The 15,928-nt window shown below is 37.8% G+C and overlaps 1 protein-coding gene across 3 annotated transcripts in view; it reads left to right on the top strand.

Annotated features, from left to right (window-relative positions):
- Window positions 1-15,928, top strand: part of TMEM245 (transmembrane protein 245) — a 103,591-nt gene that overhangs the window by 38,269 nt on the left and 49,394 nt on the right. For 2 of the 3 annotated variants that reach the window (XM_054500325.1, XM_063650270.1), the window contains exons 7-8: window positions 2,989-3,093; window positions 10,513-10,595. In XM_054500325.1, coding sequence (XP_054356300.1) covers window positions 2,989-3,093; window positions 10,513-10,595 — 188 coding nt within the window. The remainder of the gene's footprint in view (window positions 1-2,988; window positions 3,094-10,512; window positions 10,596-15,928) is intronic. The other variant, XM_054500326.2, reaches the window with a different exon arrangement.

The following is a 15,928-nucleotide window of genomic DNA, read 5'->3' as shown; positions in this document are numbered from 1 at the left end:
GCACCACCATGCCTGCTGTTTGTTTTTTTTTTTTTGTATTTTTAGTAGAGATGGGGTTTTGCTATGTTGCCCAGGCTGATCTTGAACTCCTTAGCTCAAATGATCAGCCTGCCTCAGCCTCCTAAAGTGTTAGGATTATAGGCGTGAGCCACTGTACCTGGCCTTGTTTTATTTCTTAGTATTGATTATTTGCACTAAAACTCAAGTGGAATTTTGTTTAAAAACAAAGCAAAATGAAAAATCTATAGGCCCAGAATAATGAAAGAGAAGAAAAACTCAGTGGTGGAATACTTTCTTAATAGCTTGATAAATAAGGCCAGTTAGTGTAGAAGTTTTAGAGTATCTTGGTGTAACTATAAATTTACTGACATCTCTAAATTTAAAAAATGGATGCCCTTCATTCACATTTGAAACATTCGGAATGTCATTTTAAAATTATTTCTCTTCTCTTTTTTTGAAAAATAAACTTTAAAAATTAACTTCTCAGTCTTTCAGCATGGAAAGATTGGGGACATTTAGAGACTTGGTAATTCCCATACGAGGGCAGGGGGATTGGTTTCCTTTGCCCAAAGCAGAGCATGGGACAGGATCAGCCTCGTGAGATAGCACCTCTGGCCTTTGGTCCCCTTCTCCATTGCTTCCTCTCTTTATGTTTCTCTTCCTTTCTCTCCGAGTTGCTGTTTCTTTGTGAGTCTTTTTCTGTTCAGTCTTTCAGGGAGTTGGTTCATCTTTTCCTGCATCTAAGTTTTTATCCTCTTTGCTTTTTTTCCTCTTTTGGTCCTTAGTTTTATGTATCAGCTCCCCCTGCCCCCATTTTTTTTCGCTTGACCTTCTCTGTTTCCTTTTATTCTTGAATAAGTCTTAGTCTCTGTTTCTCTTTCCCACTCTTTCCTCCCTCTCACTGTCTCCCTTCTTGTCCTGTTCTCAGCTAACTTAACTGGCCACATGTGACGAAAACAACAACTTCTTAGCTTGTTTTTTGAGCATCTTAAATAATTTTGTTTATTTTAAATTTCAACGAGACATCCAACCCTCACTGTCATCCCTTGGATATACGTTTTTATTTAGGTGACTCTGTGAATTTTTTTCAACCTTTATGGCTTGTGATAGAAAAATTTTACCCTAACTTAAAACTAAAAAATTGGATATTGTAATGTCAATGTACCTAATATGTTTTTGAATATTCTATGTTTTATATGTTAAAAATACTCAAACATGTTTCTAAGTAGAATATCATTTACATTTAAAAATACATTTCAGGATATGACTTTTCTGAAAAAAAATAGAGGCTCTACATTATTTTTAGAAATTGTAGTTTGTGGATCCAAGTATAGTCTTAATTCTGAAATTATTTTATTTATGCTTGCTTATTCAAACACATAGTAATTGAATGCTTACCACATGCCAAGCACTTAGATTTTGGAGATACAAAGAGGAGTGATACAAACCTAGCTCTTTCCTCAGGAAGCTGCCTTGATAACTAGTTTTCAATTGGTTTCTGATTGTGAAAGTTTTCAGTTTCATTGATTTTAGAATTTAACTTCAGAATATGACATCTGACCTTCCATATCTTAGAAGCCTGTTACTCCTTTTTTTTAGTCTCTGCATTGTCTTTGATGCTTTGGTAGCATGCAGTGGAAATTAACTCTTCTGTTTGAAGCTGTAATTGTCAAGATTAAAGATTAACTTTTTATCTTTGAGTTCACTTTAGCATTGATCTCTTAGTGACAGTGTCCTTGATGAAAAACAGATAAGAGGGGCACAAGCTTATAAACGTCAAGTGAAAGTAAATGCTGCAGAAGTCATGTTGTTTTTTTAACCAACATTCTTTGCTTTTGGATGTTTAATTCACTGGAGAGCATAAATCAGATCTAAATTAAGAATAACTTATTTAGCAATGCTGTTGCTCACCTTGGGGTTGAGCAGTGCATTGTGGTGTTTCAGCAGTTGTTAATCTAGTTAAATGTAGTTTTGAAATGTTAGATGGTAGCTTTGCATGAAAGGAATTCTAGCAATCTATCAAGTATATATTCTGAAAACACAAGTTGTTTAAAATGTAGGATTATTTGTGGTTGTGAAAGATGAGGGAAGTTATAGCAAGACAATGTCAGATAGCATTTAGGGAAAGCACAGTTTTAATTATTGATAAACAGCTACTACATTGATTATATCAATTATAGTCATGTCATAAAGCTTATGTTTTCAGAAGAATAGAAACTTCAAGTAGAATATCAGATTTTAAAAAGCATTTTATTATGTATTATGAAATGTTTCAAACATAAAAAGATGTAAAGACTATCTACCAACGACTTCCCCCTTAAAAAAACAAATTAACCTGAAGCCTGTTTTGTGCCCCTCCTTGATTGTGCATTCACCTCCCAACCCCTCGCTGCTTGGGCAACTGTTACCTTTGTTATTTATCATTGCCTTAACATTAGATTTTTTTATTACTGCTTTTGTAATTCTAATGATATCAAATGGAAAAAATATTTTGAATGCAACTCCTCTTTTAATTTGCTCCAATTTTATCTGTATTTTTTAGTCCATGCCTGTATTATAAGTATTATAAATACTATCTGTATTATACTTTTGCTAAAGTCGTGTGTATTTGTTAAACTGATGATACAGCTTCATAAGATTTTAGGTCAGCTAATGGATTGTCAATATTTTGTTTAGAATACTTACCAGGTTATAAATTACAATTTGAAACATAGATATCCGACAGTATGAGAATTTGAACATAGATATAGGTTATGTTGAAATCGACTGCCTTTTTCTTAGCTATGACAGTAATAAACTATATAACAACAGCAATAATGAGTACTGTGAAGTTTTTAAACTTGCTTAAAGCTTTTATTGCTTTAATTATTATGCCAATAATTTGCTTTCCATGTTGAAGATCCTGTTTTGTCTTTATGACAATTGAGTATATGTATTTTTAAAGTTCTACTTTAAAGATAAGTAATTCTCTTTTTCATGTTTGTGCAGATGATCATCTGGTTGGAGAAGATGTTAGATAAAATAATTAGCATTTTCATCATATTTTTGTTAGTGATAGGAACTCTTCTTTTAGCCCTACTCCTGACTGCAAAGGTAGAGTACAGTGATTATTATTCTCATTAATAAACCCTTAATTGTTAGAATTGTAGTCTGGATAAAAAGCTAGCAGAAGCAGCATGGAAAATGTTAACTTGACTTAAAAGTATGTACAATAGCTAAAGGATTTATGATTTGTATATTACTAATTTTGCCATGAATTTGCCTAGTATATTTTCTTTTCAGACCTCTTTTACATGCATTTTTATTTTATCAAAACCCTTGGGAGTAAATACAAATGAAAAAAGTGAGATAATGAAGAACAAGTGGCACTTTTTTTTTTTTTAATTTAATAGGAGAATTGGGATCTGGTCTCATGAATTCTAATCTAGTTAGTATTCTTCACTAGATCAGAATTTGCTGATTAGCACCTTCCATCCTTGTCTCATTGATCCTTCTGCTGATATATACCATAGCACCTTTATTTCTCGCTTGCCAGGTCCTTCCAGCTTACATTTCCTTTCCCCATTTTCATCTCATCAAAGAAAATTATTCTCTAAAGCACACCTAAAATGTTATCTTTATAGTGATATCGCTTACTATTTTTTTTAGGCTTATCAAGTCTGACAAGAGTTCACCCCCCACTTTTATAGTACATTTTAATCTTTATTTTATCTGAACCGTATTGAACTCCACAACCCAGATTTTGGTATGTTGTTTTCAAGGAGTTGGTGAAGCTTATGTGAAATCATGGATACAAAATTTTTTTTATTCCTTTCGTTCCCATAGAGACATGTTGGTAACTATAATTGATAATCTAATTAACCAATTTGCTAAAGAACTGCATTATTTCTTAAGTGGCATCTCTGCTTGGAAGTCCTATTCTTAGTCTCAGCTTCAGTACACCCTCAAGCTATCTTATTTGCTTCTAAAAACCTCCTCTTCTAGTATTTCTGTTTCAGTCTTTGTATAGTTCCTATCTGTTCTTTGGATATTAATTATGTATAGTCACGTATATATACTGTGCAGACTTATTTAGAGGCTTTGTTTTTGTCATATTTTGCTTAAACCTGCTACTGTGCAATCTTACATTCCAGTTCTTTCATTAGAGAAAGCTTTCATTAGTATGGTCTTTTTTTTTCCTTTCTCCTCTCTTCTACACTTCTATTCTACTTTTCCTTCTTTGTCCCTTTGCATAGCATCTTTTGCCTAGTCATCTCAGTTTTATCTTTTAAGTCCTTTTTGTTTGTTCATCCCCTGCTTCAGTGAGCTTTTGCTTCTCTGAACTTTGATAACAAGTATTACTGAACCATTTATTTCTGGGTGTAGAATTCATCCAAACTGAGCTTTTGAAGGAACCTTATTGGTTATCTAATTCATTCTCCCGGCCAGTACAGCTGTCATTCTCTGAAACATCCATGACAGTATCTACTTGAATGTTTAACGGACATCTCAAATATAACGTCAGAGACTGAATTCCAGACCTTCCTCCACTTGTCTGTTCTTCTCATGGTCTTCAGTGACAACTCCATTCTTCTGCTTGCTCAAATGGAAAGTCTCAGGATCATCTTTGACTATGTCTTTGTTTTGTATCCACATCCAGTTTGCCAGGAAATCCTTTTTGGCTCCACTTTACTAATATGTCCTGGGATAATAGCAGGGTGAGGAAGTCAGGTAATTCCTTTCCACAGAAATCAAGAATAAAACAGCATGAAATTATTAAAAACACCATTTAAAAGCGTTAGAAAATGACCAGGTAGGCAACTAGGAGATCTTTCGTTGATGAAAAGCTGCTGCTGTAGCTGGTAAAAACAGGTACTTTTTCTTTACAGGTAAAAACAGGTGGCATTCTTGCATGGGCAGTAAAACCTGCAGCTTTTCTTGAAGGAAGTATTCTTCAGTGCACAGATGTGTTTAGGTTTAATGTAGCTTAATTTGTCTATTTTTGCCTTTGTTGCCTGTGCTTTTGGTGTCAAGTCCAATTGGAGATGAGCAGAGCCTCAGACACCTGTGGGACAATATCAAACATTCTAGCAGACATGTAATAGGCATCACAGAAGATGAGAAGAGGAAGAGAAAAAGGTAGAAAAAATTATTTGAAGAAATACTGCTAAAAACTTTCCCATGTTTGGTGAAAAACATTAACAGATCCAAGAAGTTCAACAGACCTTCAGTAGAATAAGCATACACAAACACAAAACCATGCCTAGCTACATCATAGTCAAACTGCCGAAAGACAAAGATAAAAAGAAAATCTGGAAGGAAGCAAGAGAAAAATTACACATCACAAACAGGGGAACAATGCAGTTAGTGACTTAATTCTCTTAATAAACAGCAAAGACTAAAAGACATTGGAGTGACATATTTAAAGTCATAGGGAGAAATCTCTGTCAAACAATACTTTTATAGTCAGTGAAACTGTTCTTTCAAAGTAAAGGCAAAATGAAAACATTTCTAGATAAACAGATACTGAATTTGTTGATAGCAGACCTGCACTTATATGGAATGCTAACAGAATTCCTTCGGGGTGAAGATAAATGACTCCAGAAATAATCTGGATCCAAAGAAAGGAATGAAAGCACTTGGAAAATATGTGGGTTATATTTTCTCCTGTCTTCTTTTAATTTATTTAAACAAATATGACTATTTAAAGAAAAATAGAAACACTGTTGTGGCCTTTATAACATATATAGATGAGCTATGTATATATAAAACCATAGCACAAAGAAGAGGGCTGGCAAGTGGAACTGTACTGGTATGAAATTCTTAAAATATTTTCCTGGATATAAGTTAATATTAAGTTGAAGTAGATTATGATAAATTAAAAGATGAGATAAGATTTAGATAAGTTAAACAGCAGGCAATAAATAGCCTAAAGATTAGGGGAACTAAAATGGTATACTAAAATTTGCTGAACACAAAAGGCAGTGCAGGAAGAACAGAGGACCAATAGAGACGGGACAAATAGAAAGCAAGTAGCAAAATGGCAGACCTAACCCTGGTCATGACAATACTTAGGTTACATGAGAAGCAACTAAACAGTCAAAAAGCAGATATTGTCAGACTGAATATAAAAAGCAAGTTCCAACTTGCTTTTGGTATCTGTTAGAGACACACTTTAAATTCAAAGTCACAGGAAGGTTGATAGTAAAAATATTAAAAAACATACACTGTGCAAACTGTCCACAGAAAATATGTGCAGTTGATTATATATTATCAGACAAAATAGATTGTCAAAAAGAAATATTGCTAGAGGCAAATTAAGGACTTTTCATATGGATAAGAGTTAATATTGCCATAAGATAACAGTTACAAATGTATATGCTCCCAACAGCGGAGCTCTAAAGTACATGAAATCAAACATTCAGAATTAAAAGGAGAAATAAACAAATCTATGATTATAGTTCAGGATTCAATACTCCTTGCAATAATTGAGGGAATAAGTAGTTAGAAAATAATAAGGGTATTTAGAAGCCTTTTAAAACCCTGTCAGTCGGCTGGGTGTGGTGGCTTATGCCTGTAATCCCAGGACTTTGGGAAGATGAGGCAGGTGGATCCCTTGACTCCAGGAGTTTTAAGACCAACCTAGGCAACATGACAAAACCCCATCTCTACAAAGAATAGAAAAAACTAGTTGGGCATGGTGACTTAAGCCTGTAGTCCCAGCTACTTGAGAGGCTGAGGTGGGAGGATTGCTTGATCCCGGGAGGTTGAGGCTGCAGTGAGCTGTGATCGTGCCACTGCATGTCAGCCTGGGTGACAGAGCAAGACTTTGTCTCAAAAGAAAACAAAAACGAAACACACTAAAAAACGCGGTCAGTCAACTTGACCTAATTAACAATTAGAAATTATATTCTTTTCAAGAAAACATGGAATACTCACCAAAATAAACAATATGTTCAATAAATTTGGAAGTGTTAGGCAAGGCACAGTGGTACACACCTGTAATCTCAGCTACCTGGCAGGCTGAGGCAGGAGGATTGCTTGAGCCCAGGAGTTTGAGACCAGCCTGGGCAACATAAGGAGACCCCGGCTCTACAAAAACAATTTAAAAAATTAGCTGGGCATCGTGGTGCATTCCTGTAGTCCCAGCTACTTAGGAGGCTGAGGTGGGAAGATTGCTTGAGCCTTGGAGGTAGAGGCTGTAGTGAGCCATGATTGCGCCACTGCACTCCAGGCTGGGTGACAGAGCGAGATCACTGTCTCAAACAAACAAAAAAAGCATTTCCTGACACAGAATTAAATTAAAAATCAGTAACAGAAATTTAGGAAATGTCCAAATATTTAGAAATTAAGCAACATACTTCTTTTTTTTGGGGGGGGTGGTGTATATAGCATTAGTTAAAGCCTTTAATAATTTTAAAATAAGAACTTTAACTTTTTTTTATTATACTTTAAGTTCCAGGGTACATGTGCACAACGTGCAGGTTTGTTACATACGTATACATGTGCCATGTTGGTGTGCTGCACCCATTAACTCGTCATTTACATTAGGTATAGCTCCTAATGCTATCCCTCCCCCCTCCCCCCACCCCACAACAGGTCCCGGTGTGTGATGTTCCCCTTCCTGTGTCCATGTGTTCTCATTGTTCAGTTCCCATCTATGAGTGAGAATATACGGTGTTTGGTTTTTTGTCCTTGTGATAGTTTGCTGAGAATGATGGTTTCCAGCTTCATCCATGTCCCTACAAAGGACATGAACGCATCCTTTTTTATGGCTGCATAGTATTCCATGGTGTATATGTGCCACATTTTCTTAATCCAGTCTATCATTGTTGGACATTTGGGTTGGTTTCAAGTCTTTTAAGCAACATACTTCTAAACCTGTGAATCGAATAAATTTCAAAGGAAATTAGAAGATTTTAAAATGGAAGAAAATGAAGCCACTGCGTATCAGAATTTGTGGGATGCAGCTGAAGCAGTGTCTTGTTGGAAGTTTATGTCGTTAAATGCTTATATTTGAAAAAGGAAAATCAGTGACCTAAGTTTACACCTTCAGAAGCTAGCAAATAATAGCAAATTAAAACCAAAGTAAATGAAAGGAAGGAAATAATAAGGATCAGGTGCAAATCAAGGAAATTTGAAAAGGAGAAACAATAGTAAAAATATTAATAAACTCAAAAGCTGGTTCTTTGAAAAACGTCAATAAAATTGACAAATTTTTAGCCAGACTGATGAAGAAAAAAGGAAAGAAGATACAAATTACCAATATCAAGTACAAAAGAGGAAACATCTCTGCATATCTCATGGATCTTAAAAGGATAAGGGAATATTGTGAACAACTTTATGCCATCAAGTTTGATAACATTAAATGGAGAAATTCCTTGTAGAGAAGAAATGGAACAGACTCAAGAAGAAATAGAAAAATTGTAGCCCACTATGAGGACAAGAAATTGAATTAGTGTTTGAAAATCTTCCTACCAAGAAGCGCTCAGGCCCAGATGATCTCACTGATGAGTTTTATCAAACATGTAGTGAAGAAATACTGCCTGTTCTACACAATGTTGTTCAGTTAGCAAAGAAGTAACACTTGTCAGCTCATTTTATGAGGCTAGTATTGCCCAGATACCAAAGTCAAAGGCATTCACAGAAGGCAAACTGCAGACCAGTATCCCTTATAAATAGACAAAAAAATTCTTAACAAAACATTAACAGACTAAATCCTGCAGTATGTAAAAAGGAAAATATATCTACGTGAGGTTTATTTCGGGAATGTAAAACCCGTTTAACATCCAACAGTTGGTTAATGTAAGATAGGTCTCAAATCCAGTCATTTCTTTTTCAGTACCGCTACTGCCCTGCTCAAAGTTATCCCCATTCTCTCTTGAATTGTTCCTTAGCCTCATTTAGTCTGTTTTCAACACAGCGTCCAAACTTACTTTAAACATCTAAGTAAGATTATGTCCCTTAGCTTACAGCCCTCTCTTTTTCCATATCCCACAAAATGCTAGCCTAAGTCTTCACAAGAACGTGTCAGGCCTTATTCATTCTGGCTGTTCTTTAGGCGTTGCACCTGAGTTGATTATCTCCTCATTGTGTCTGAAATCAGTTTGTTTTCCCCATCTTGGTGCAGTTTGTATTTTGTGTTCTTCCTACTTTTCTGGGGCCTGATAGAATTGGAAGTGGTATCACTTGATGGCTTAGGTGGCTATGTATCTTTGTTAGGATATCTAGACTCTGTTCTGTTCTGGGTTGGTATGTGACTTGCCCTAGTGATTTTGCTACTTGGTTAATCTCATTCCCATGCCCATGGAAAAATACCGTCAGTCTTTGTACCGTCTCACTCAATTCCTTGCATACTGTGGAACTTTCACTGCAGAAAGGGATAGAGATGAGGGGTGGGTGTGGGTGGGGGACTTTGATCTCTTTCCTCTGATTTATCCTTTTCTCCCTCATTACACTTTCTTTCCCTCTGTCATCAGAAAAGGATAAGGATGTGGCTTCTTTTCTCCCTGTTACCGGTGAATCATAATATATTTGTCAGCTCACCTGTGTGGCTCCTGGGTGATGGGGTCAGTTTAGGAGTGAGCTGTTATGCCTCTCTGTTGTGCTCCAGAATGTTTTGTTTCTTTACCTGATGGCTGAGTTCCAAATTGTATCAGATTATGTTTCTTTCCTTGTTTGGATGTCCTGGGTGAAAAAAATTTTTTTCAACTGGTTAATTCCCATTTTATCCCCCTCATTTTGTTGGTTATTGAGCAAGGTAAATTCGGAGGTGCAGCTTCTGTTGGCTTTTTTTACTCAGAAACCTTACTTAGTTGCGGCTTACTTACAGTGGCTCACACCTGTAATCCTAGCACTTTGGGAGGCCAAGGTGGGTAGATCCCTTGAGGTCAGGAGTTCAAGACCAGCCTGGCCAACATGGCAAAACCTTTTTTCTACTAAAATTAGACAGGCGTGGTTGTGAGTGCCTGTAATCCCAGCTACTCAGGAGACTGAGGCACAAGAATCGCTTGAACCTGGGGGGTGGAGGTTATATCGAGCTGAGATTGCGCCACTGCACTCCAGCAAGCCTGGGTGACAGAGTGAGAACCTGGCTAAAAAAAAAAAAAAAAAAAAAAAACAAAAACCTTAGTTCCTTATTTGCCTGTTTGTCTCACACTGCATGATGAACCTGTTAGCTCACAAAGTGCTGGTATTGCTTACATAGATATACAAACACATTTATACGATATATTCATGCAAATGAAATGTATGTACATAATTGTGTCAAGTATTTGAACATATCTATTTATGTATTTTTTTCTTAAGTAATTTGTTGAACAGGGAGCTAGCATGTACTTTCTATTTCCCATAGTGCGTATCATTAGATATAATGTATAGTAGCTTTGCGGTGCATGTTTCTAAATTAATTAAAGCAAAGATGTATATTTATTTGGCTCTCAAAGCATTGTTCCAGTAATAGAGTAGAAAAATAAATGTTAAATTGGGTTTATTTTTTACTGAGATTCTTTTCTTTCTTTATCTGTAATACAGGTACATCAAGAGAGTGTACACATGATTGAAGTCACAAGTAATTTGATTAATGAAACTCTAGCAAATCACCCTGAGTGGGCAAAGTAAGAATATTGTTTTGAAAAAGAAGATAGATGAATGACCTAGTTTCACATCTGTTTGCACGAAGTGACCTTCATTGATGCAGCTGCATTGGAAGATAAAAGATAGGGTTTGCCAGAGCTTTGATAAATATTGTCATTTTTGAAGAAGAATGGCATGTAATACAGAGGGTGGGAGGAAAGTGCTTAGGATTTTAGGTAAAATTCATGGTAAATGATACTTTATGTTTTATAATTGAGGTTTACAGCATGTTTATAATTTACAAAGCACTTCATCTGTCTTATGTCATTTGTTCCTCACAGTGACTGTGTGAGATAGATTGAAGAAACTATCCCCATTTTACACATGAGGAAACAAGATCAAAGGTTAAGGAACTTGAGATAATAATCCCCCAGTGGCAGAGTCATTTATAACCACTGCTGCTGATCAACTGAAGGAAAGTTTCCACTATAACATGGAAACTGTAACTCCTCAACTTTCTATATAATTTTTAAATTTATGTTATTTATTTATTTATTTTTAAGAAATGAGGTCTCACCATGTTGTCCAGGCTGATCTTGAACTCCTGGGCTCAAGCAGTTCTCCTGCTTTAGCCTCTGGAGTAGCTGAGACTACAGGTGTACACCACCATGCCCAGTTTTATAATTATTGACATATTCCCATGTTGTATTATTTTTGAGGAAAGATAGGCGAACTATGGCCCAGGGCCAAATTCAGCCACCTCCTTTTGTGTTGGGGACCAGCCTCAACACCACCCGTAGGGTACCTGAAGTCCAGTGGCAACAAAGGAATGAGAAGAGACAGATTAAGAGTTCATAAAGGTGGGAGTCGGGGCCAGTTGCATAATGGAGGCTGCAAAAGGCGCCGAGCTCTGGTCTCCACACTATTTATTGAGTATAATCACTTAGATCTAAAAAGCACACGTTCAGGGTGAAAACAGTGAAAGGAAGGCAGTACATCATAGGTGTAATCTATAGCAATAGCGGTTTAAATGAATCTCCTTTGTGCTCAAACAGCATATCTTTAACTTATTGGAGAGTAGCTAGTGGGAGCGGGCTTAACTAGGAGCCTGCACGTCTGTCCACATTCCAGTGTTTCAAAGGAGTGTCTTTCTCCTTGAACGCAGTGTTTACAGATAAGAGAGCAGGTCTCGCTCTGAGTATGGGAGCATGATGGCAATTTGGAGGCTTTCCTACTCAGAGGCCTCTTGTGGTTTTCCACAACTTACTGTCCCATATTTTTGTGGCCAGTTTATACAGGCACCCTACAAGCCGTTTTCCCAACACTTTGGTAAATGAAGTTTTAGTGGAACATACCTGTGTCTACTCATTTACATATTTTCTCTGGCTGTTTTGGAGTTTCAAGGACAAACAGAATTGAGTAGCTGTGGCAGAGATTATATGTTCTGCAGAGCCTAAAATACTTACTCTCTAGTCCTTTACAGAAAAATTTGCCAACTTCTGTTTTATAGGATCTCTGTGTACGTGTTTAAATTTGGCTTCTGGAAGAAGGGTTTTCAGTTTTTGTGGGGGATGTTGAGCAGAGTTGTGTTATCTACCTAACAACTTGATGACACATTGTATGACCTGACTTTTATTAACCTCAAGACAGTCATAAGTCAGGAAATATTCTGCCAGTTTTAGGCTTATAAGTTGAGATTTAACTTGATTTTTTTCCTTTGCCTCTACTTTATTCTTTTATATAAAACCTGCCTAGGACATTACTTGAACTTGATTTAGAATAATATTTGATTTGATTTTTTTTTTTTTTTTTGAGACAGGGTCTTGCTCTGTCACCCAGGCTGGATTAAAGTGGCACCATCATGTCTCACTGCAGGCTTGATCTCCTGGGCTCAATCATTCTTCCCACTTTAGTCACCTGAGTAGCTGGGACTATAGGCATGAGCCACTATACTCAGCTAATTTTTATATTTTTTGTAGGAGTTTCACCATGTTGCCTAGGCTGGTCTTGAACACCTGGGCTCAAGTGATCTTCCCTCCTCAGCCTCCCAAAGTGCTGGGATTACAGGCATGAGCCACTGTGCCTGGCCTATTTGAATCTTCGTAAAAGAAGTATATTTCTTTTGAAATATAAATTGTGGTATATTTATGCAGTGGAATATTATGCAGCATTAAAAAAAAATGGACTAATGATACATGTACCAACATGGATGACTCTCAAAATAAGTATGTTGGCCAGGTGCGGTGGGTGGCTCACGCCTGTAATCCCAGCACTTTGGGAGGCCGAGGCAGGCGGATTACCTGAGGTCAGGAGTTTGAGACCAGCCTGGCTAACATGGTGAAACTCCATCTCTACTAAAAATACAAAAACGAACTGGGTGTGTGGCACACACCTGTAATCCCAGCTACTTGGGAGGCTGAGGCACGTGAATTGCTTGAACTCGGGAGACAGAGGTTGCAGTGAGCCAAGATTGCACCACTGCACTCCGGCCTGGGTGATAGAGTAAGACTCTGTCTCAAAAAAACAACAACAAAAAAGTATGCTGAGTGAAAAAATTCAGACAAAAAGCCCAAATGGTACGATTTCATTTATTTAAAGTTCTAGGAAATACAGACTAATCTGTAGTGACAGTAAGATTAATGGTTGCCTGTGGATTGGGGTGGAGCTCTAGGGAAGACATACATATAGGTGCAAGGAAATTTTTAGGAGTGATAGATATGTTTATTATTTTGATTAAGGATATAAGTAGAGAAGTAGAATCATCAAATTTCATTCTAGAACAGGCTTTTCAGCTGCTTTGTAGAGAAAAGATTGAAGGTATACAAGATGTAAACCTTTGAGACAAAAGCTTCTAGAGTAAACCGGATGAGAAGTGACAAAGCCCTGAACAAGCCCTGAACTGTAGACAGTTTCACTGGAGGTGAACAGGAGGGACAGATTTATAAGTTCTTAAGGGGGTTAGTTGGTGATTAATTGGATATAGGAGAAAGAAATCTAGCATGACTCATGTTTCTAGCTTTGGAAATTAGTGAGTGATGGTGGATTCACCAAGACAGGAAATAGAAGAGCAGATTTGGTAGGGAAACTAATTCACCTGTTTACCTGTTGAGTTTGAGGTGACTATTGTAAGTAGAGGCATCCAGTAGGCTGTTGACTATGTAGGTATGCGGTTCAGGAGAGATGGGGTGAAGTTAAAAAATGGGCAGTTGCTGTGTAAGTCCAGGAATCAGATGAGAGGTCTGGGTTGGATCTTGAGTTTTGAGAAGGATCAGCATAAAGAATGTATTTAAGGTACAGAGAGGATGTCTGGAGGTGCGCCTTGTGGATATCTTAAGCCTTTAAGGGTGAGCAAAAAACAATAGGTTGACAAAGGAAAATGAGAATGGGCTATGAGAAAGGTAAGAAGAAAACCAAGGAAAGAGAACATTTTGAGAAAGTAGTAGTGGTCAGCAATGTCAAATTGCTGCAGAAATTTTCTAAGAGTGAAATTGGATTTAGCAACTGCAAGAACAGTTCATTTAATTGGTGTAGCAGAAGCCCATTAGATTGCAGTGTGTTGAGAAATTATTGGGAACGAGGAAGTAGAGAATGCAGGTATAGACTGCTCTTTCCCAAGTTTGCCTATGGAACGTAGCTGGGAAGGAGGTATAGAGCAGTTTTGTTTAATTTTTTAAGGTGGAGAAGCCTTGTTTGTATGCTCCAGGGAAAGAACTGGTAGAGTGGAAGGGGTTGTAAATATTAGGAGAGAGATAATTCTTAGTGCATTTCTCTGAGGATGAAGCATGAGATGAATCCATGGCACAAATGGAACAGCTGGGGAAAGCAGGTGAGAATGGGTATGGATATAAATACTGTGAGTTCAGTGGAGCGGGGAGGGTGGGAAATTAGGGGCCATATATCTTTGAAGTAAGAAGTGAGGTCTTCTGTCCTCTGGCTCTTTGGATATAATACATTTTAAAAGGGTGGGAAAAAGTAGGAACCAACATGTATCAGGTATGGGATTTTAGGAAGAAGCCATCTGGGATCTAGGCAAGTGGATAGAGCCTTTCATGGGATGATAGACCTACCAAATGTTGTCCTCTAGGGCTCAGCCTCAGCCTTCACATCCAGAGGGCTCCTTTTCTTTGGGTCATTCTTCTGTACTGGAAGTCAATGCAGAGCCCTTCTGTACTGGTTTTGAATAGTAGCAGCATTCTCTCTGCAACTGTGTCAAAGGCAGACAATCTGAGCAGCCCCAGATCAGGTAGTAGAAGAAAGGTTTTCTTGTCTTTTGTTTGAAATTTTGAAGTAATAATTATAGATTCACAGGGAGTTGCAAAAACATATACAGGGAAGACCCATATACTCTTCACCCCACCCCCTCCAGTATTGTCATCTTGCATAACTACAGTACAATAAAACCAGGAAATTGGCATCGCTATGATACACTGACCTTCAGATGTCATCCTCTATGTAGCTTCATGTCAGCTGTCAACACACTCAGTACATAACTGTTGCATTGCAGGCTTCCTCGTGCCACCCCTTAACAGCCACACCCACCCTCTACCCTCTCCTTCAAGATTTCCCTAACTCTTAGCAACCACTAATCAGTTCTCCATAGCTATAAAATCATTTTGAGAATAATACGTAAATCCAGTCATGGAGCATGCAGCCTTTTGAGATTCGCTTTTTGTTACTTAGCATAATTCTCTTGAAGCTCATCCAAGATGTTGTGTGTATCAGTTTGTTCTTTTTTATTGCTGAGTAATGTTCCATTTAGGAAGCTTTTTTGTTTTTGTTTTTGTTTTGACACAGAGTCTCACTCTTACCCAGGCTGGAGTGCAGTGGTGTGATCTCGGCTCACTGCAACCTTCATCTCCTGGGTTCAAGCGATTCCTGTGCCTCCCTAGTAGCCAGAATTACAGTCATGTACGCACTACCATGCCCGGCTAATTTTTGTGTTTTTAGTAAGAGACAGGGTTTTACCATGTTGGCCAGGCTGGTCTTGAACTCCTGACCTCAAGTGATCCACCCGCCTCGGCCTCCCAAAAGGAAGGCCTTTTTCTTTTTTTTTTTTTTTTTTTTTGAGATGGAGTCTTGCCCTGTCACCCAGGCTGGAGTGCAGTGGCGTGATCTCGGCTCACTGCAAGCTCCGTTTCCCAGGTTCACGCCATTCTCTTGCCTCAGCCTCCCAAGTAGCTGGGACTACAGGCACCCACCACCACGCCCGGCTAAGTTTTTTTTGTATTTTTAGTAGAGATGGGGTTTCACCATGTTAGCCAGGATGGTCTCGATCTCCTGACGTCGTGACCCACCTGCCTCGGCCTCCCAAAGTGCTGGGATTACAGGCTTGAGCCATGCGTCCGGCCAAGGAAGGCTTTTTGAAGCTGCTTAG

The sequence above is a fragment of the Pongo pygmaeus genome, chromosome 13 (assembly GCF_028885625.2).
Source record: "Pongo pygmaeus isolate AG05252 chromosome 13, NHGRI_mPonPyg2-v2.0_pri, whole genome shotgun sequence".
Taxonomy (NCBI): Eukaryota; Metazoa; Chordata; class Mammalia; order Primates; family Hominidae; genus Pongo; species Pongo pygmaeus.
The sequence above is the reverse complement of the archived record's forward strand: the minus strand, read 5'-3'. Positions and strand labels throughout refer to the sequence as shown.